Source organism: Notamacropus eugenii, chromosome 1 (genome assembly GCF_028372415.1).
Source record: "Notamacropus eugenii isolate mMacEug1 chromosome 1, mMacEug1.pri_v2, whole genome shotgun sequence".
Taxonomy (NCBI): Eukaryota; Metazoa; Chordata; class Mammalia; order Diprotodontia; family Macropodidae; genus Notamacropus; species Notamacropus eugenii.
In genome coordinates, this window is record NC_092872.1 from 585,650,079 (window position 1) to 585,672,662 (window position 22,584).

At 36.5% G+C, this 22,584-nt stretch overlaps 1 protein-coding gene across 2 annotated transcripts in view; it reads left to right on the forward strand.

The window, feature by feature from the left end:
• The window catches only part of BTBD3 (BTB domain containing 3), a 49,549-nt gene extending 28,205 nt beyond the window's left edge, over positions 1-21,344 (forward strand). Inside the window, exons 2-5 of one of the 2 annotated variants that reach the window (XM_072634470.1) lie at positions 10,270-10,528; positions 11,015-11,105; positions 11,742-11,860; positions 17,466-21,344. In XM_072634470.1, the coding sequence (XP_072490571.1) occupies positions 10,386-10,528; positions 11,015-11,105; positions 11,742-11,860; positions 17,466-18,498 (1,386 nt within the window). In that variant the 5' untranslated portion in view covers positions 10,270-10,385 and the 3' untranslated portion in view covers positions 18,499-21,344. Of the gene's footprint in view, positions 1-8,139; positions 10,529-11,014; positions 11,106-11,741; positions 11,861-17,465 lie in introns of those variants that run through there. The other variant, XM_072634469.1, reaches the window with a different exon arrangement.
• The last annotated feature ends 1,240 nt before the right edge of the window (positions 21,345-22,584 follow it).

The following is a 22,584-nucleotide window of genomic DNA, read 5'->3' on the forward strand; positions in this document are numbered from 1 at the left end:
TTCCTCATCTTAGTAGTGTATTTGGATCTCAGTTGTCAGTACCTTATTAATTGGTCGAAACCATAGTAGATCTGTTTTCAACTTTCATTGTACCTGTAGAATCTCTTCCTTTTTTGCTTTTATATACTTTTCATATCAGTTATAATCCATCTCTAGCTGTAATTTGTTTCCTTATTGAATTGACAACATACAGACTACACAGAATAGATATCTTGCTGACATTTGCAGATGTAAGTCTTAAGGAGTCTTAAAGAATCCCCTACTGTTGCACTTTATAAAGGCAGCCAGGGATATTGTGAGTGGAAAGAACACTTCTAACCTAGAAGCCAGGAGACCTGTGCTGTGCTTCTGATGCCACCAAACAGTGCTTAGCATAATGATTTACTCATATTAGATATTCATTGAATATTTATTTAATGTGTATTCAAGCTGGTTGTGTGACATTGGGCAGATTACACAGGCTTCATCTACAGTATTGGGGAAGAACCTAGGGAGCCAGCTCTACCATTCAGCTCTGAAATGATCTGCTCTATGAGTAGGAGGTCAGATGCTTAATTCTGAAATAAGATGATTGAAAGCCCTACAGATTGTCGTGATAGTAAATAGTAGACTATATGCTCTGTTTTAGGACTTTATGGATGATTTTTTTATTTTTAAAAATGTGCATGAAGCAAATAGTAGCATCCAATAATAGGCTAAATTTTAGGACTGGTGCTGTGCTGATATATTGCTCTAGATTCTCAAAGATTCTGTTAGCTTTTAATTATATTATCTAGGGTGGATCAGAAATGTATTTGGCCTCAAAATTCAGTAGTTCATTAAAATGATGGCCAAGCTACTAGATGGATAAAAATTCTAAGAGTAAACACAGGTCTTGGAGGTGGCCCATATTTTCCCATTTAAATGGATATCATTTCTGAGTTATTATTATTATCCCTTGTCTTAAGCACTGTTAAATGGAGATCCTTTATTTTTATTATTAATATTTCTCTTTAAGTCCATGTACCTATAGAGCTTGACAAGTAAGGTCTTTACTGAATCTTCTTGGGTTCAATTTTGATTTTTTTCTGCATTTCCAAATATATTTATTATTTGAGTATTAATTCTGATGTCATCAGTGCTCCGTTTTAAAACTCTACTTTCAGACAATAGAGTTAAAAGAAGCAGACAGATAAATAAAAAACATATTGAATTGAAACAGCAAGTTGTTTTTTTTTTTTAATGTCAGTAAACATTTATTAAGCACCTAGTTTGTCCCAGGCACTGTACTAATTGTCACTTTGACACCTGCATGGAAGATTGATTGGAATAGGGGAGAGATTTGTGTCAAGGAGATCTAACAGCAAGCCATTGCAGTGATCCTGACATGAAGTGATGAAGGCTTACAGCAGGATGGTGGCAGTGTCAGAGGAGAGATAGGGATGTATGTGAGAAATGTTATGAAGGTAAAATTAACAGACCTTGGTGCAGCAGATTGGATGTGGTGGGTGAGAGAGAGAGTTGTGGATGATGCCTTGGTTGCCAGCCTGGGGGACTGTGAAGATGGTGGTAATCTCAACAGTAATATCTACTTGAGGTTTGTTTATGAAAAAAGAGGGATGAAAAAAATTGATACCAATTTGGGATGTTTCCTTTTAAAAAGACCAATTATTATTAAAAATATTTCTATAGCACTTTCTTGTTACAAAGTACTTTCATATGTCTGCCTCATCTCAGTTGCTTCTTAAAACAACCCTATGAAGTAGGTAGGTTGTGTGGATAGTAGTTGTTCCTTTTTTACAGAGGAAACTGAAACTCAAAGAAATGAAACAACTCATCCAAAGTCACATGATAATATAAGTAACAGAAACAGAACTTAGTATTAAAGATTGAGACCTGAAAATGAGGAAAGGAATAAATAGCCTCTGTTATGTGCCAGAAACTGTGCTAAGTGCTTTACAGGCATTACCTCATTTGATCCTCACAACAACCCTATAAGGTAGATGCTGTTATTATCCTCATTTTACAGGTGAATAAACTGAGGTAAACAAATTAAGGAACTTGCCCAGAGCTAGTCATTGCTGAAGCCAGATTTGACCTCAAGTCTACCTGAATCCAGGTATCTAAAAAGATACTTTCGTGGTTAACTGATTCACCTCCCCATTTTTCAGATGAAGAAACTGAGATCCTTGAACTATCCATGTTATGATTCCGGGGCTATTGTTTTTCTTCCCATTGCACTGCTTTTCATAGAGCATCCTCTGTCCTTGAAGATATATCTTGAATTTGTCATATTGAATATTATCCAATTATAATTAAGTCCTATAAAGCTCTGTCCCAGGTTGTTGATGTTAACTCATGGCAGTATGTTCTGTGACTGATTTTTTCAGTGTCATAATTATTATTTTGGATTTTTTTTTAAACAAGTCACCCAGATTTCTCCTTTTGTTCTAGAAGTTGAGAGTTGAGAAACAACCAAAAATGATTTCCATAGTCATCTCTATTGCCCAACTTCTTTATCAAAGTAGAAATAGGCAGTGCCCAAATAAATACTCAGTTGTTTGAACTAGACACTTTGTCTGTGGCTTTTAAATAGTATTTTTTCTGGTAGAGAAATTCATGCTTGTGAAAATTTAAATTCCTTTGGGAAATAAATTCATTAGCTATTAAAAACATATCCTTGAAGCAACCATGAAAATCAGTACTCTTGGCAGTGTGAGGAGAAGTATAATAAAATGATTATCCCCACAAAGAAGTATAATGTAATGATTATTGCCCCAAAACCTTAAAATCTAGATATAATATAGATAACAGTAAGTTCAATTTACTTTATTTCACAGGCTTCCTTTCTCCTCTTCTCCTTAAAACCAATTTTGACAATGCAGAAAAAGTATAGAATATTAGATCTTCAGGAACATATAACTTGATTTCTAACACAACTGTTATCATCTTACATGTGTTTAATATTTTTAAGTTGGTTAAAGTATTTTTCATGTATTCTTAAGGTTACATAAAGATTTTTGAAATGAAAGTAGTTATCTTTTTCTTCTTGTTATGTGATTCATATCTTTTAGATCTTCTAGGATCTTGCCAATTTATATAATCATGTAGCCTTCTAAGTATATAGCCCTTCACAAAATCTTCAAAGTACAGAGTTGGAAGGAACCTCAGGGACCATCTTCCCCAACTCAGACCCCATAAAAGAACCCTGCCACTCAACTGATAAGTGGTCATCTAGCCTCTGCTTGTACTTCCCCTCTCTTTCCCAGCACTTTCTCCCAATCTCCCATTCCCCTATTTTATAACTTGAATTAGATAAGTTTCTTTCCCCCTGACATCAAACTTAGATTTGTCTCTTTATACTTTTTGAACCGCCTATTACTGCTGCCCTTGGGAGACAAATAGAATTGAAGACTCTAGTAAACATAACAGTCCCAGTGCTTGAAGACAGTTGTCAGGTTCCCACTGAATCTTCTAGAGGGCCTGAACTGAAAATTCCTTTCCATTTGAGATATTCTGTAGTTTTTCTATGTCCTTCCTAAAATTGTGCTATTCATAAACCAACTAGTGTGTAATATGGAGTCTCACTAGGATAAAGTACAGAAGGATCTTCACATCTTTACTTATGGAAGTTATGCTTATGGTAATTTTACGTTGGTTTTTTAGCTTCTGTATTGCACTGCTTGCTAATTGAGCTTGTTATCTACTGCTTTCCCCCTGCACCCTTTTCTTCAGACAAATTGCCATCCAATGATGTCTCTCTCTTTGTACTTGTTAAGTTGAATTTTTTTATATCCAGATTTTTGACTTGATATTTATTCACATTCAGTTTCATCTTAATAGATTCAGTTCAGCGTTCTAGATTGTCAAAATTATTTTGCATCCTCTCAACAAGAGCACCATCTACTTTTATCTTAGCCATTGACAAAAAATGTTTGTACAAGCTTAGCAAAAATCTTAGGGGTATTTTACTGTAGATTTCCTTCCAAGCAGACAGTGAACTATTGATGACAGTTTTTTTTCAGCCCAATCATTTAACTAGTTCTAGATCTATCTTTAATAGTGTTTCTAAAATGTATTTGAGAAGTAGTATGCTCCCCTAGAAAGATTTCAGAAATAAGGATTAGTTGGTCTCTCTCAGTCTTATTTTTCATATATATCTATATCTATATATAAAAGTTTGAATAGATGTACTAAAAAAATCTATTCTAGCTATAAAGTTATATGCCCTATATTCTTTATATTTATGATGGTAATGAATATAACATGCTTTTCCACCCTCTACTTGCTTACTAACATCTTTCTTCTCTTTTCAGATATAGTAATTTCTTATTTTTTTCTAGGCTCTCCAAGAAAAAGTTAATTCAGTGTTGATTGTGTTTGTGATTTTGGTCAGTTTAGGTCTTTTCTCTATGGATGCTAATTATTGACATTTTAAGAATTAGTAATATTCTTGAAAATTTGTATTGTGGAAAAAAAAAATCGTTATTTAGTGGATAGCCTGGGGATATGCCTCCCTGAATGTGGGTGGTTGTATATTAAATATATGTCACCAGGTCCATTCTAGTCTTCCTTGACAGGATTTAACAGAAGTTTTTTCTTTGATGATACAGCCTTCCAGAATCTAGAATCTTGTCATGTTTTGGCTTTCACTTATTCAGTGATCTAGGAACATTGTGCTCCTTGCCGTTGCTCATATATGACACTCCATCCCTTGAATCTTGATATTTTTATTGACTTTTCCCCAAGCCTGGAATTGTCCTCATCTTTGCCCCCCAGCTTCCCTAGCTTTCTTCAGGTCCTACCTTCTGCAAAAAGCCTGTCATGACTCCCCCTTAATGCTCACGGTTTCCTTCTGAGATTCCTGCAGTTTGCCCTCTGTGTATGTTGTTTGTACCTAGTTGTTTGCATGTGGCCTCCACCATTAGACTGCCCCTTGACAGCAGGGACTGTTTTTTGCCTCTCTTTTCATTCATTTATTTATTTTTATCCCCAGCACTCAGCACAGTGCCTCAGGCACTTAAAAAGTGTTTGTTGGCTTGTTCGATTCCAAATTCTTATCACTGTCCATTTGTAGCGTCCCCCACATACATGCTTAAGGACAGACTATAGAGACATTGTATAGGCATTAATTGCCGTTGTACTGGTGAGGAAAATGAGGCTCGGAGATTTTGAGGGATTTGATGTTGAATACGCAGCAAGTAAGTGGCTGAGGCAAATGATGAATTCAGTGAGCTGATTTTCCTTTCCACTATGCCATGTTTTTTCCATTCTAGTATGGGCTGGCAAACAAAATCACCTTATTAAAATGGATGCACTGGAAAGATCCGGGTGGAGGCCCCCCAGGGCTTTGGTTGGCGGGTCACCTCCTGGACCTCTGTCTCCTCACATGTAACGTGAGGAGGTTGGGGTTGGAGGGCTGACCTGCGAGATCCCATTCAGAGGGTGCTGCAACACCCGGACTAGGGTTAAGGCTGCGCCGCTGCGGGTTCAGCACCTGGACTGCGTCTGACACAAAGTAACCATATCCTTGCGAGCGCCTGCAGCCAATCAAATGAAAGCTGATGGGTTTGCTTCGACCTCCGAATCCAGATATAGACCCATCTGGCTCAAACCAGTCAGGGCTACGTTAAGAGGCCAAAGCGCAACCGCGCATGCTTAATGAGCTGTTTCGGCAGTAACGACACACCTTAAGGGAGGAGGGCCGCCGGTGTGGGATACAGGATGTGTGCCGAGGTGGGGTTACGGCTTCCCCACGGGAGGGGAAGATTCCGAAGGTCGCACCCCGAAGGGAGGAGCCTGGCCGCGTCCGGCCGCGTCCGGCCGCGGGGCTCACTCCTCTCCTCCAGAGAGGAGCAGGGCCAGATGTGCCGTCCTCCAGGCTCTCCACGAGAATGAGCCGGTGTCAGGTGCGCCTCCAGCAGCACCTTTGAGCCTCTGAGGGCTGTCCGAGGTCGGAATTGAGTGAGGAAAGGTCTGAGGACGTCTGTGAGCGTCAGGCACTGGGGCCCAGAGATTTTTTTTGCTTTCTGCTGGTTTTTTAAGTGTTTTTCATATTATTTGAATTGGCCCAGTTTGATTCAGCAAACTTGCAGTATGTATGTACCATGTGTGAAAAACCTCTGAATAAATAAGTCGTGACTCTGTATGGTTTTCTTATGCAAAGCAAAGACAGGATTCACATATTTTGCTTTACTTCCTGAAATGCCTTAGATACTGATGTATACTTTCAGAGTTGTTGATTTAAGTTCTTGATATTTGTATGGCTTTTTATTTGCAGGCCTCATCTGAAACCATTCCTTTGTTTACATTTGTACGGCAACTCTGAGTGTTTGTTTTGTTGCAATAAGTAAGCTGAAAGTACTCAGTCTTTTTCAAATAAAAGTAGAAAAGTTTACGTCAAAGATTGTGGTTTTATCCATGAGTCAGTGAGCCAAGAAAGAGAAAACTTTTCTACTATTAATATTTCTTATAGTGGCCCTGACAAACTGCTGTGACAGTTATGATGATGAAAACAGGAAACCTTAGCGTCTAGGAACATTTCAGTTCAACTTGAGATGTAAGAGTACCATAGGTGTTTAAAGGCATAATTCGAGGTACTAGAACTAGAGATGAGTCAGATGTAGGGATGAGACATGTACCTAGTAAGGATGGTATAGAGTAGACAGTGATTTGGGCAAAGGAGAAGACTAAACCACATACTCAAAGAAGTATGAGGAGGGACACCGCCTTCCAGCTTGAGAGATCAGGAAAAACAGTGTCATCTTAACTGGACTTTCAAGAGTTGGATTTCATAAGGCAAAAATGAGGAAGAGAGTACATCTTAGTCATGTAGGAGGTCATCTGAGTGAATGCACAAGGATAAGAGTGAGCAGGTCAAATTCAACATTACTTGGAATGTAGAGTACATGACAAGAATTGAGTGGAATAAGGCTGAAAAGGTAGGTTGGAAGCAAAGTGTTGAAGGCTATAAGTCTCAAGCTAGGAGTTAATGTTTTATATTGTACACAACCATGTTTCTGAGGAGGGGAGAGATATTATTTTGACAGCTTTTGAAGGATAGATTGAAAAAGGAATAGACCAGTGACTCTCAACAGAGATACTTACAGAGTTTAAGTGAGAAGTAATAAGGTTCTAAAATAAGGTAGTGTAAGTAGAACATACAGGATAAGTTGTGAGAAACGTTGGTGGAAGAGGATTCAACAAAGTTTGGCAGTTGCTGAGGTGTATCGGTGATGAAAAAAGGGAAGTGTCGACAATGCTAAAATTTTAAACCAAATAATTGGGAACAGGATGCTACCAGCAGAAATAGAGAACTTGAAGAGATGGTCAGATTTTAGGGGGAAATGATGTATTCAGATATTGGCCATGTTAAGTTTCAAATCTGGTGGAACATCTAATCAGTGTCCAGTAGGCAATTGGAAATGTGGGACTCAGAGACTAAGGTTGGATTTATTAGTTTGATAATCATCAACATAAAAATGATTCTCAAAAACATGAAAATAGATGATATTATCAAGGAAAAGAACAGAGAGGAAGAGGGTTAAACACACACACATACACACACACACACACACACACACACACACACGGATTATATTTGATCCGTAAAATCTGTCTTCTTGGTAGGTTCAGAGCTAGGGTCTGTGGAGGAGTGGCAGTGAGGATGAAATGTTCCTGCTTATATAAAGGCAGGCAAGGTGGTACAGAAAACTAAGACCTGGAATCAGGTGAACAGACCAGCAGCTTAAAGGAAGAGATAGGAAGCAGTATCAGAGACAGAGATAAGATTAAAACTACAAACTCTGACTTAGATTCTAGAAGGACTGGCCAGAGATAAAACTGAAAGTTGTGAGTTCAGTTTACCACAATTAAAGACCAAAGAGACATTAGCAATTTTTAACTCTGACCACTACTGTTTAATCCCATTTACCTAATGAATCCCAATGGGATTTTGAGGGGTGGGGACAGGGGAATAAGGAAAAAGGAAGTGAATTAGCAAAAATGATGCAGTCGTGGTCAGACAGATGGGAGAACCAGACAAGAATAGTGACGCGGAAGCCAAAGGAAGAGAAACTATCAAGAAGGTATAGACTGGGAAGATGAGGCCTGATCAGATTCTGCCTTTGGATTAGGCAATTGAGGTCACTGGATATCTTGAAGTTTCTAAAGTCCTTGCAGGGTTTGAACAAGTGGATGTTGAGGAAATGGAAGCAACAGATCATATAGTCTACTATTTCTGGAAGCCTAATAGTAAGAAGAGGAGAAATATAAGACATTCAGATGGATTCCAGGGTGGGGGAGGGAGGGCGTGTGCACACATGTGTGCATGTGTTAGCGTAGAAGAGACATCAGAATATTTAATCAAATCACAGGAAAGATTGTGAAGGGAGGGAGGTAGAGAGAGAGAGACAGAGAGACAGAAAGAGATCATCATGAGTGGATTGAGGTTTTGTAGAATAACAAGATATGGAATCGAGGGTACAAATGGGTCATGTGGTCTTGACAAGGAAGAGGGCCCACCTCGTCCTGCAGAAGCAGGAAAGAGAGGAGGATAGATAAGGATATAGCTGAATTCATTGTGGAAGATGGGAAATGAAGGAACAGATGATGTATGATTGCAGCTTTTTGTATGATCTTTAGTAGGTTATTCGTAAGGATGGCGTAATAGGGAACAAAAGAGTAGAGAAGAGTAACAATGAGATACATGGAGATAGAAAATGGCTTGTGTTTTGAATGAGCCAATGGGGAAGCAATCAGAATAAATATGGGGATAAGATTAAATTATCCTCCTTATCAGCTCCTCTTTACAAATAAGCATGTTAAGAATATAGAACAGGTGCTTTGACTGTAATACTCCTTTTTTCCCCCCAGGAGCCGGAAATGAATGTTAAACTTATATATGCCATTCAGTAGCTCCTATTTTTATGACTTAGAGCAGGAAAAACCTGCATGTGTCATTTAAAAAACAAAATAGTAGTGTACTTAATGTTTTAAATGGGCTTATTATTAGTTTGATATTAAAAGCTTCTGATTAATTTGCTTTAAATTTATGACAAAGCTAAATAAAACTATCAACTCTGAGTTAAATTTCAAATCCTGAACTCAGTAAATAACGCCAGCTTGTGTATTTTCAGTGAATTACAGCCTTTAAACAGCAATATATTCTGTCTCATGAATATTATTTGTATATCTCTAAAAGTTTTTTTTAAATGATGTAGTACAACCAGATCTCTATAAGTGAGTCTAATTAAATGTGTTGAGATTTGGGATTCCTGTCAATAAGCATTATTGCGGCTAGAAACACAGTAAATTAAAATAAATGCATGATCTCATCTCCTTCTTGTTTTGTACTATAGTATAACTTGCATCAAAAGAGACTATTAAAAGATTTTCCTTCAATAAATTTCTTTAATATGGTTTTACTATTAATTCTTTTAGGCTTTTAGGCTTGAGAATTGTGTTAAAGTACTCTGAATTAAATGCTGCCTGGAAAATTATTCTGGTAGAAATAAAAGGAGAAAATGTGTTTTGTTAATTGGTGCTGTTTGTTTTTCCCTGAAAAAAATTATCTGCCTATAGAGGAGGCGAAAAAAAACCACTACAGGGCTAAACTCATTTCTTGCATTTTAAATATGCTCTGTATGTAGTTTCTTTTTTGAATGCACAGTGAGCAAGAAAAAGCAATTGCTGTCCCTTTAACATAGGAACTGTGCACATTACAATAGGTGTCACTGTGTTTCTTGGTCCAATCATTGTCGGTGACTTCAGCTATTGGCTCAAAGCACTGGCTGTCTGACTCCATCTGCAGGGCTGTAATACCTACTCTCGTCCGATCCATTCAACACACAACTTCAGCCAGCTGAACAGACTCGCACTGCTACAGCAAGCACATCTTGTTAACCTAATTCAGAAAACAAGTGCTACAGCTCTATGTATATCTTCTTTGCACGGTGTAGCATTTTCAGGTGATCTGGGAAACAGAGAAAGGCTTTTAGAAGCAAATAAAAGAATCAAGAATCATAATGGAGATGTATTTAACAAATCAAGTACTGGATCAAACTTAAAGCCAGTTTCTTATTCATCATAGTGAAAAGGTCACCTTGCCTCACTGGAAGAGAAGCAAAAATCGGCTTTGTTGCATACTTTTAAATTCTTGGCATCCATTCTATTTTTCTTAATGATCTTACCTATGTAGGCTAACTAGCTACACAGACAGACATACAGCCCTCATGGTAGATGACAAGGGAAAGAACATGAAATGTCTCACCTTTTTTTTGATGCTTCCAGAGACTGTCAAGAACAGGTCCAAGAAAAGCTCTAAGAAGGCGAATACCGGCAACAGCAGCAAGTTGCCTCCAGTTTGCTATGAAATCATTACCTTGAGGACCAAAAAGAAGAAGAAGATGGCTGCTGATATTTTTCCCCGTAAGAAGCCAGCCAACTCCAGTACAAGCACTGTCCAGCAGTACCACCAGCAGAATCTCAATAACAATAATACTATTCCAGCCCCTAATTGGCAGGGGCTTTATCCCACCATCAGAGAAAGGTAAGTACACAGACCGTTCTGTTTACTCTAAAAGTTTATATTCATTTGAAGTTTTTACTTTGGTACATCCTGCAACTTGTTTTTAACTCAGATATGTGTTTCCTATCCTATTCGGAAGCTTTGTTGGTAATGAAAATGTGTCTCATCTTTTCCAAATAGTACAGCTGTTTTCCTCTAAGATAAAAATGTTTTTGCAAGCTGTAATATTTAACTCATGTAGTTGTGCCCATGAGACATGCATAGTTAAATTCTTAGATAATGGGAACTCTTTGCTCTATAAAAAGCTTGGATGAGTTTTTTGTTTTAGTTCACAAACATTTTTAGTGATTACAAGCATGGTTATATATTTTAAAATCTTTGTTGATTGTTTTACGTTGAAGTAACTGAAATATTGCTTGGCTTCAATCTTTGTGGCCAGTGGGAGTGTGGACCGGGTGTATAAAAAATGCTGGATGCTGTGAATTAATGAACTGCCTCTGTTTGTAGAAATGCGGTGATGTTCAACAATGATTTGATGGCAGATGTTCATTTTGTGGTTGGGCCACCAGGTGGGACACAGCGGTTGCCAGGACACAAAGTAAGCAACAGCTGCATTATCAGTTTCGACCTGGGAATAACAAAGAGGAAACTTTTAACTAATAGGCTGGAACTTAGTGTGAACAGATTTCCTTTGACAAGCAGTGACTGCATGGTTAATTGTATCTAAGCTTTATTTATTTATTAGAGGATTGGGGAAAAGCATATCAGGAAGGGAGCTGCTTCTGTGTGGTACTTTGGCTGCTTAATAAGTCTTTGCCCCCATTTTTTTATTTTTACAACCCTCGTCAATATATGCACACTCTTGAAGTTTTAGTCATATGATAAAATCTGTTGTGACTGGAAGTTGCTATGACAGGCTGGCAAAGTAGTGTGTGTTTACCACTCTCTGAGAGTTGGTTTGTTAGATAAGATTTTTCTGTGGGTGCCAGTTCAGTAGTCACTTTTAAACATTTGGGCAACTATCATAGAACTCAAAGGCTGTTTTTACATGTAAGATTTATATCACAACTGTAAGATTTTAATGTTTTTGCTTTTTCAGATGAGCTGGTGTTGGTGCTACATAGCTATTAAAACTGATTGTTCATAGTAACTCTCCTGTGTAGATTTTTGTTTTGTTTTTTGTTAAAAGTGCTTTCAATTTAGAGCATGAAATAAGATTTCCCTTTCTCCACAGTATGTTTTAGCTGTTGGGAGCTCTGTATTCCATGCAATGTTTTATGGAGAGCTTGCTGAGGACAAAGATGAAATCCGTATACCAGATGTCGAACCTGCTGCTTTTCTCGCTATGCTGAAGTAAGCATCATTTATGTGTTGGAAAAGAGTTGTTTGTGTTGTCTGGTTACTCTGCTAGTGGCACAGGTAACATGTGAGTTAGATTTTAACATCAACAGAAGCATGAATAGAAGAAGTTTGCTGTTTTGATATTTACATTCAATACCCAAAAAGGACTGTACATGATTACATTTAAAAGTGTGTTGTACAATATAAGCTTCTTAATTGAAAATTTTATCATGTGGTCTTTGTACACATGGCTCTGAATTGATTTTTAACTCAGCATCGATAAAACAATAGATCTGGCTAATTTAAGCTTTAACTTTAAAAAAATGTTTTGTCCATTAATGGAAAGAAAACTGAACTGGAAGTGAGGAGAACTGGGTTCTGATCCTAGATTTGTTACTAATTAGTGATATGATCTTGAGTAAGTCACCAGGTCTTTCTAGGCCTTCTTTAGTTACCCCAACTGTAAAATAAAGAGTCGGAAAGGGATGTTTTTTGTGGGCTCTAAAACTCAATGACTTTTTAAGAGTGCAGAAAGTTTTTTAAACAAATATTACTTAGAATATCTAACAGATTTAAAGCAATAATGGAGAGAACTACAGCATTATTGTATTTATCATAGTGCCTTAATTCATATGCTGATTGCTTTTAACCATTTAATCTCACATAATTCTGAAAGATTAGTACCCATAGATAATGTCATTATTTTTAAAGCTATACTTGTATTTTGAACTCATTTCCTTAGAAGACAGAGTATAAGATATTTCAGTGTTTTCTAAGATTGTCATTTTAGGATAGTACCAAGATCTAGAACATGAACTACCTTTTGAAATATACTAATATTCATTTTATACTATTGTTTTGATTCCAACCTACACTTTCAGCAGTATGGAGAACTCCTGGTCTAGAAACTCCCTCCACCAGTGAATATCTGCAGCTTATCTCTTACTCATATCTTGGGTAAAGTGACTTGACCATAGTTATACATTTAGTATAGGTAAGAGACAAGAGTAGAACCCAGGTCTTCCTGCCTCTGAGGTTCCCAGAAAAACCATCTCTTTTTTTCTTTTAATGTTGAAGTTACAATATAGAAACAGAGAGTTACATAGTGTTGTTGTTTTTTCTTTTTGTGTTTATTAAAGAGTCATTTGGTATGTGATGAACACTAGTATCTCCCAGAATTATGTGAACATTAAGCTGTTAAAAATAATCAGCCTATGTAGCATGGTACTAATGCTGTATAATATAATGCTGTAGTTCTCAATTACTGCCTTTTAATCCATTAGTCATCCTAAATAATGCTTGCCAAATATCTTTTCTTAACCTTTACTATACCACAATATAGTAAACAGAGCAAAAGATAAAGTACTGCTGCAGGGATTTCAGTTCATTGGAATAAAAAACATATATACAAAGCATACATGTTGACAACTATTCACTGATTTATTGTGTAACTAACCTACCACATTCTGTTGTGATTCCATGAACAGCTAAAAATAAATGTTACATTTTACATGCTCTCTACTGAAAATAGAAATATTTTTGATATCTTTGAAACTTGTACTTGAAAGTATTTAGGTCCTCATTTTAGCTGTGGTTTGAAAGCCTGCTAAATTTTGGAAGCTGATGAGTGCTGCTGGATGTAACTTCAACATTAGAGTACAGTGAAATTAGACACATAAGGGAACATATAGCTTCAAAATGTCATAAAACAGCCATTTCTTTATTCCCTTTGCAGTCATTTTAGATATGTCCATGTGAAGAAAAAATAAATTTCACCTTCAGATTATTTCTGCAGTGAAGTTCCGGTCTCTTACATTTGACATTGCCTTCTATTACTGAAGAAAATAATAGTATGCCATTAATTCAGCATTCTGACTTAACTGCAGAGTCAAGTAACACATTTGGATCAGTATATAATCTTCAGCAGTTAGAGAATATGACAAGAAAAGCAAAGACAAAAGAAATATATTGAATGTAGCTTATGTAACATATATAATAAGATTTTATATAAAACCACAAGTTTTACCTTTTCTTTAAAAAGTCCTAGTAATCATTTTTGCTTCAAGATTAAGCTTTTTATAAATATATTAATATCTAAGGGAGTTGTTTTATTTAGTTTTTTAAGGAGCATATTCAGTTTTCTATCAAATTGTAAAATATGGGCTTATGCCAAATAATACTAATATAGCTGATATGTTATTTTGTTAAAGTCAAGGGAAATGGAATAATTGCAACTTCATAACTTTGTAGTCAGCATATCATACTCCTCATGACTGGGCTCAGATTGGACATTTGGTAGCACGACCAAGGAGGAATTACTAAGTATTCACCATACCTAAAGGGATATCAGCATGTCCTCATTCTTCCATTAAAAGGGAAAGAGGTGAAAGAATAGACATTTGTGTAGTGCCTGCTATGTGCCAGGCACTGCACTAAGTGTTCTACAGGTATCATCTCATTTGATCCTTATAACAACTTTGAGAGATGGGTGCTGTAATTTTACAGTTGAACAAACTGAGGCAAACAGGGTAAGTGACTTTCCCAGAGTCAAGCAACTAGTAAGTGTCAGAAGCTGGACTTGAACTCAAGTGGTCCTGACTCCAGGCTCAGCATACTGTCTGCTGCACCACCTACCTGCCTTCAGCTGATGCTAAGCATCAGTGCCTCACTAGTCCTTTGTCATGTGTCGCAGTTGGTATATTTATTCAACATATTAGTCTAGACTTGATCCTTAGTAATAAAAGATCAGGGATATGATTTTGGTTATTTAACTTCACTTGTCAACTACCATCCTTATTTCTTTATACTGTTTCATTGAGGATGGGTCTAACTTTTTGAGTTATATTTTTCTTAAAGTTGAATCATAATAGAAAAACCAAAGTAACTTTCAGAAATTCAGTGCTTTCAACTAAGAGATTCCCAGAGCAGGTGGCTATCCCATAATAATTAAAGCCAGTTCATTTAAATATCTTTTTTGTCAGTGTATATCTTTTCATCCATGTAAGTTTCTCACTGATTAAAAAAGTACTTCAGTTACAAAAAAATTGAAAAATATAATGAATATTACTTGTTTATTTTGTTTTGAGGGTGGAAAATGGTGATCTCTCTGATCAGGGGAAGGGAATTAAGTAAAGATAGGAAACCAGTTTTGGAGATCATTTGTTGAATGTTCTGTTATATTGAACGTAAGGGGCAGATAATAGGTTCTAGGTCTGACATATTGTTTCCAAAGTGTACTATAGATCTGGGTCATTCTCTGGTTCTGGAGTTGGAGGACCTGGGCTCAGATCTTACCTTGCCTGCCTCTGTGAAGGTAGGCAAGTTAATTTATGTTCCTCTCCTTCAGTTTCCACATCTATAAAATAAGGGGGTTACACTTGATGGTTGTTTTCCATTTTGCCTCCAATGTTCCTTTCAGGTCTAAATCTATAATCCTGCAGTCCTTAAGCTATGATCCTAAGCTCCTTGAAGGTATTTGTCTCTAGAAATGACAGTGGAAGTTTCACAAGGTCCCCAGAAATGTGTAGAAATTTGAATTGGCTTTTCTTCACATTAAAAACATAAAGTTTGTCAGTAATGTGCTATTTATTTTTAAAGTTGGAAGGAATACATATAAATATATTTATGTAATTATTCCAGACTCTTGACAACTTAAGGAAATTTCACCCAAGTTGATAGCTTTGGTTAACTGCCAGTTTGGGCTAAAGACCCTTTTTCATCATTTACTGGTCCTAAAAATCACAACTTTTCAGAAAAATCTGAGATTTTTTTTAAAAATTAGGATGTATATCTAAGATAAGCCTCTTTGTGAATGGGAGGAATTTTTTTTCCACTTTTAAATGAGTTTACAAAACATATCATTTATAGAAAAATATATCTCCACAAAAGAAAACAGAAGTTCTCTGCTGAAATACAGTAGTTGCTCACATTTGCGTAGCATTTTATTGTTACAAAGTACTTTATGTGCATTATCTGATTTATAATCATAAGCTCTACTTGTGCAAGAAGGTAAGCAGGGCAAAGTTGTTTTAGACGTGCAGAATCATAGGAATGTCAGGGTTAGAAGAAACCTCAGAGACCACCTCATTCAAGCTATGTCTGACTAAAAATGCCAGGTACACTAGACTTTACAAATGGCCATTCAGCCTTGGTATAACGTTCTCCAGTAAGGGAAAGCCACTAAAGCAACTTATTCCAGTATGTAGAATGAACTTCTGCTTTGTAATTTTTAGAATGTTTTTCCTTGTGATCCTAAGTCTACCTCAGTGATTTACATTGATTGCTCCTATTTCTGTCCTTTTGAGTAAGCAGAAATAGTCTAAGACTTCTTTTGCATATTCTCCTGTAAAATAGTTAAAGACAACCATCCTGTCCCCTGGATCATCTACAATCTAAACCAGCTTTTTTAGCTGATTCTCATACTGGTTGATGTCAAAGTTCTTAACTGTCCTGGGCACCTTTCCCTTACGCTCTCCAATGTTCTCACCCTTATCAGTGTCCTTTCCAAAATAGGACATCCCCAGACCGAATGTAATACTTCAGATGCAGTCTGCCCAGTAGAGTGCACACTCTGCCAAGCACAGAAAGGGTTCATTTTTGTCTCTCCACCATTTTCAGCATTAGATTATTTTATTTTTGGTGCTGATAGCATCTTAGAAAAACCTTACATAATAATTAAGAAATTTCTCATGATGCAAGGATTTCTCCATAAAATAATTGCAAGAACATTTTCCCCTTACCCATTGTAAACTATATTGAGCATAGACTTTCTTGTGAAATGAGAAAAAGATTTTGAAGGGAAGCTAATATGCTCAATAAACACAGAAATATTACCTTATACTTCAGTAACCATATATTCATAATGTTTAATCTCTGAATTGTGTTAGACTAATACTGTGATGGAGGTTGATTCAAAGGATCTGATAGACTCATTGTAAACATCTAAGACATCTAAAACAAGCTGTTCATTTCACCTTTTTGTCCAAGTATCATTTTCTCAAGTATCAGTTAACTACCAAATGGTTTGTTTCCATTTTGCAAAAGATCTCTTCTTTAAGAAGTCCTCCTCATTTGTAATATATGTTAATGTTATAATAAAGATCCTTGTGTAGTGAAAATCAGTGCTTATCATCCTATAATGATGTTTTTTATTTCTATTGTGCTAGCCAACCCTTCCACATAAAGGATGTATTTGCCTTACACTAGAAAAGCTCTCAGGCTGTTATTGCTTCATTTCTATTCATGTTTGTGTGATGTTTTTTACATTTGAACTTTTACTTTTTCTGGTTACTAATTGAACATTGATTTTATTCCTCTTTTTTCTGTTTGTCACCTGCCATCTTACACTGGAAATATCCTTTACTACATTTTTCAAAGATGAGCCAAGATTGAAAGAAACCTTAGATAGTTAACCCCTGCTTTTGGGTTGTTTTGCTTCTGTACTCATATATTTCAGGAAGAATAACTTACCTAGTTAACTACTTTGGTGCATTCTCTGTGATTGATATACATTCAGTCCATGTGTGTTTCCATACCACTTGCACATTGTTGGTTTTTCTGGTGCTGATTATATTGGACTCTGCTGGAGTCCCATTCACACATTTGTGTTTTGTTTCAGATACATCTATTGCGATGAAATTGACTTGGCTGCTGACACAGTGCTTGCTACCCTTTATGCTGCCAAAAAGTACATCGTCCCTCATCTCGCCCGCGCCTGCGTCAATTTCCTGGAGACCAGTCTAAGTGCGAAGAACGCTTGTGTGCTGCTTTCCCAGAGCTGCCTCTTTGAAGAACCCGACCTGACCCAGCGTTGCTGGGAGGTGATCGATGCCCAAGCTGAGCTAGCGCTCAAATCTGAGGGATTCTGTGATATTGATTTTCAAACATTAGAGAGTATCCTCCGCAGGGAGACTCTGAATGCCAAAGAGATTGTTGTTTTTGAGGCTGCTCTCAATTGGGCTGAAGTTGAGTGTCAGCGCCAGGAGCTGTCACTGAGCATTGAAAATAAACGGAAGGTCCTTGGAAAGGCACTGTACTTGATTCGAATTCCCACCATGGCCCTTGATGACTTTGCAAATGGCGCCGCCCAGTCTGGAGTTTTGACTCTGAATGAAACCAACGATATCTTTCTTTGGTACACAGCAGCCAAAAAGCCTGAGCTAGAGTTTGTGAGCAATGCCCGTAAGGGCCTTGTTCCACAGCGCTGCCACCGCTTCCAGTCCTGTGCCTACCGAAGCAACCAGTGGCGATACCGGGGTCGGTGTGACAGCATTCAGTTTGCTGTGGACAAAAGGGTCTTCATTGCTGGCTTTGGTCTCTATGGCTCCAGTTGTGGTTCAGCAGAATACAGTGCCAAGATTGAACTCAAACGCCAGGGTGTCATTCTAGGACAGAACATAAGCAAATATTTCTCAGATGGATCTAGCAACACTTTCCCAGTGTGGTTTGAGTATCCTGTGCAGATTGAGCCAGACACCTTTTACACAGCCAGCGTCATTTTGGATGGCAATGAATTGAGTTACTTTGGACAGGAAGGAATGACAGAGGTTCAGTGTGGTAAAGTGACTGTGCAGTTTCAGTGCTCTTCAGACAGTACTAATGGTACTGGTGTGCAGGGAGGACAAATTCCTGAACTTATATTTTATGCTTAAAAAATCATTTCCAAAAGAAAGTGTGATCTGTGAAGTGCATATCTGGTTCAGACATGTTGATGCTTTACTTATCTGCAGATAGGTGATCAGTACAGGTAATTTGTAATTAATAATGCTATGGGCAGTTCATAATTACTTTTTAGCCTAAAATGCAGCTTTCTACTCCTAACTAGATTCTCAAACAAGCCACATTCTGATTAAGGCTACATTATTTGAAGAGTTGCGTCTATATACTAAGAAAAATTGTGTACATTTTCTTTACTAATTTTGTCTAGTTAACAACCTTTCTATAATTGTCTTAAATTTCCCTCTGGGCTTTATTTTGATCATAGTGTAAATATGTAGTATAAAATAGAGGGGAAGGGTTATTTTATTTTTAAGACTCAAGAAAAAATTGACTAGTTTGGAAGGAAATTCTTTTACCTATAAGTAATAGTTTTGCATTTAGTTGAATATATAGCAAGTGGGTAATAATCACTTTTAACTTTTATTTCTTTTCTCTGCTTTTCAGCTTTTACTTTGTAGTTGCTACATAAATTAATTGGACAGGTACATATTAAGGTAAAGGTAGCAATTTCCTTGGAGGTGTCAATGAAAAATTGAAAGGCTGGATTTTTCTTAAAGGGACTCCTTGAGAACAGTTAACTTCTTTTTCTTTAATCTAGAAGGACAGAATTTTGAAGCACATGTATTTCTTTTGGTAGTAACTTCAGAATCATAGTTTTCATTCATAACAGCAGGCTTTGTCACTTATTGGAAAGAAGAGAAATCTTAAAGTTACCAAATTGATAACACATGCTAGAATTCACAATTTGGAGGGAACAAAAGCTGGAGCTTTGTCCTGTGTAGCTCTTCATACAAAACAGTTGTTTGTCTAGATTATTTACTATATACTATATTCCATATCCTCTTTTAAAAGATGACCATGCAATTGGTTGAATGCCAGTAAGTTAACAGAGCACTACATATAACAGTTTCACCTAACATATGCTTTGAACATATGATAATATATCCACTAGTGATAATTCTTTTAAATTCCTGGATAGCTAGAATAGTGCCCCCTGGCTACCCTAAAGTGGTATTATATGCCTACAAAAAATAGAATATGATCTGGAGGGATTAAAGTGGACTTTACCTAATATCCAAAATATCATTATTGTATCAGGCTTTCTCATGTGCTGTATGCACAACATAAAAAAGGGAATGTCTGCTTTACAAGAAATCATCTTCCTTATTAAAATGGTTCATGACACTTTGGTACCTACATTATTGGTAATATTGAATATGATTGACCTCCTGGCTATTTGCATGTGAATTGTCCATGCACTCCTGGGTTGCTTTCCTGCCCAGTATGATCCTGAGATGGCTTCCCCCCCGCCACCCAGAGTGCGGCTTCTGGCTGCCTCCTTCCCCTTGCTCAGCACAGTCCTAGACTGGCTTTTTGAAGCTAGGGGTTAGTATTGGGGTGTGTGTGCGTGTGTGTGTTTGCACACTCAGGAATTTACTTTTTTCCATGTCCGCCAACTAGGCAGTGGAACAGAAATATTCCTCTGTTCACCCTAGTATGGTCCTAGGCAGTTTTCCTTCACTCTCTTTAGTGTGCTACCAGTCCACTTTCTTCCTTCTACCTGTTAAAACAGATGTGACTTTCTTATTACCTAATCTAATAGAGGAGGACAGTGAATTATCTAAGATTTCAGAATCTTCTGTGCTGCTGGCCCCACCCATACAATCAAGAGTTGACTGTCACTGGTAATTAGAGAATACCTCCAGGACAGCTTTCCCAGAGCTTTAACAATTACATGATATTGTGGATAGGGAGAATAGCCAAAATACTAATGGAATAAAAGGAAATATTCTCTAAAAAACTACTGCAATTTATTTTGTAATATAGTTAAATTGCCTGTTACTCCTTGCCACCACAAAACAAGAACAAAAAATGAGCCTGATTAGACATTGTACATTCTTTTATAAAAAGCAAAGCTTTGGAAACTAGGAAAATGTCATTGCACCAAGAAGTTGAGGTAGACATGATGACCTTATTCTGAAGTATGCTCAGTTCAATCCATGCTCTTCTTAAATAGTTACATTCTTGGTGGCTTTAAGAATTAACCTGATGACAACCAGATGGAATAATTCCCCTTTTATGCCTGCCAGCAAACTCATTCTCATTTAACATTTACCTTCGTTCCTTTTTTAAAGTGTTGGTCTACCATGTGATGAGGTTAGGCAGATATTCTTGAGTTAAAGTTGGACATCCTACTTACAGTGGAAAACTTTATTTTAAATCTGTTATCCCTTCAATATTTTAGACAAAGTGAAATGAAAACTGATGTGCTTGCTTTAGCTTTTCTGAATATATTCTTGGTAGTTATAGATTATAAAACTAGACCATATTTCTAACAAACCAGACAACTTTGGTATATAAACACAACTTCACTAAACGGAACATGCTGTAGATGCTATTTTTAAATGTACCTGGCAGTCTTTGTATTTCAGTGTTAATTCTGGGGATAGAGAGAAACTAGGCTAGCATTCTAATGTAACATTCTTTATATCTTAAATAGTATTTAAGTAAATGATTTAATTTCTACATAATTATTGCACTGAATTTTTTTAAGGTGCTTAAGCTAAGCTAATTTCAGATCACAGCAGCCAACTGTGCTTCAGGGTGCTTGAATTTAGCAGGCTTATAGCATTATTTATGAAGGACAAATATATAAATATGAAGTACCTCATGTTGAATGTTTATTGTACTGTATCTTTAATGTAACAGTGCAGATCTTGTTAGACACATGAATGTGTATAATCATGTTAAATACAAATAAACATAAAACTGATTCGTAGAGTGGCTTTCTTCATTATTTTTTAAATTCTTGTGAAATAAGCAGGAACAGTGTCTACTTTTAACATTTTTCATTTATATAGATATTTATACAGAATCACTTGTTTTGCTCAGTTTTAAGTTAAATTGGATCATCAAAGCCGGAATAAGTCTGGAGACAGAATCATTCAAGAACAATAAATATGTTAGTCAGTTACATTGTTAAAGGCTGTTAAGCTAATGAGATGGAGTGCATGGATGTATACATTATATATATATATATATATATATATATATATATATATTCCTTTTATTGACTTCCTTATTGGCTGACATTTTGATACTGTAGCTTCAGAAATTTTTTGTAAATCTTGCCAAACTAGAAAAACAAATGCATTGTGCTCACGCTAAGTGACATCTTGTATTAGATATGAATACGCTTCTCGTCCCTGTTACGCCGAGCCAGGAAATATTTCAGAATTCAGATATCATATTGGAAGTTAAAAGATAAATATCCTTACTAAATCAGCTGGATTGTTTTCCATTTTATGTTCCTGTATAAAGTTAAGATCATAACCTCTGTGCATCTTTCTGCTGCCTTTCAACTAGAGTTTATTATGGAAGCCTCTACATATTCACTGACCCAGTTCATGTATTCAGAATTCATCTTTTTGAAGCAAATATGCTATAAAAAGGATTTTTGGAAATATTCCAGAGAAAAAACTGTCTTCTCTCTTCACGTTAATCCCAGATACAATTTGAATTGTAAAAAAATAAAAAAAAAAAACACCAAAAAACAAAAAAAAAACCCTTTATATCCATGAATGTCTTAGCAGTTGCCTCCATCGTAGTCTACTTTAAAGTGTATAAATTCCTCACCATTGGCTGATGTCTATTGTAGTGAACCTATCCGCCCTTTTCTGTTATTTGTGAACCTACTGGTTATTAGAATTATCTTTTTTTTTCTGGTGAGTGTAGAAAAATAGTGCTAAAACTGTTTACCTGATGATGACAGAAAGAGTCAAGAGGGGATCACCCAGTTAACATGTATTAAGCATCTACTATGTGTTGGACACTGCACTAGATACTAGATGGCATGGAGGACAGAATATCCAAGAAAGAGCCACTGAAATTACTTTATAAATATGATTTCTTTGACCTTTTGTTGAATTGTTTTAAATTATTAAAAAAGAATAAAATTTTCATTTGTAATGCCTTACTGAGAACAAACATTTAAAATTTCTGATTAATTTTTCATAATT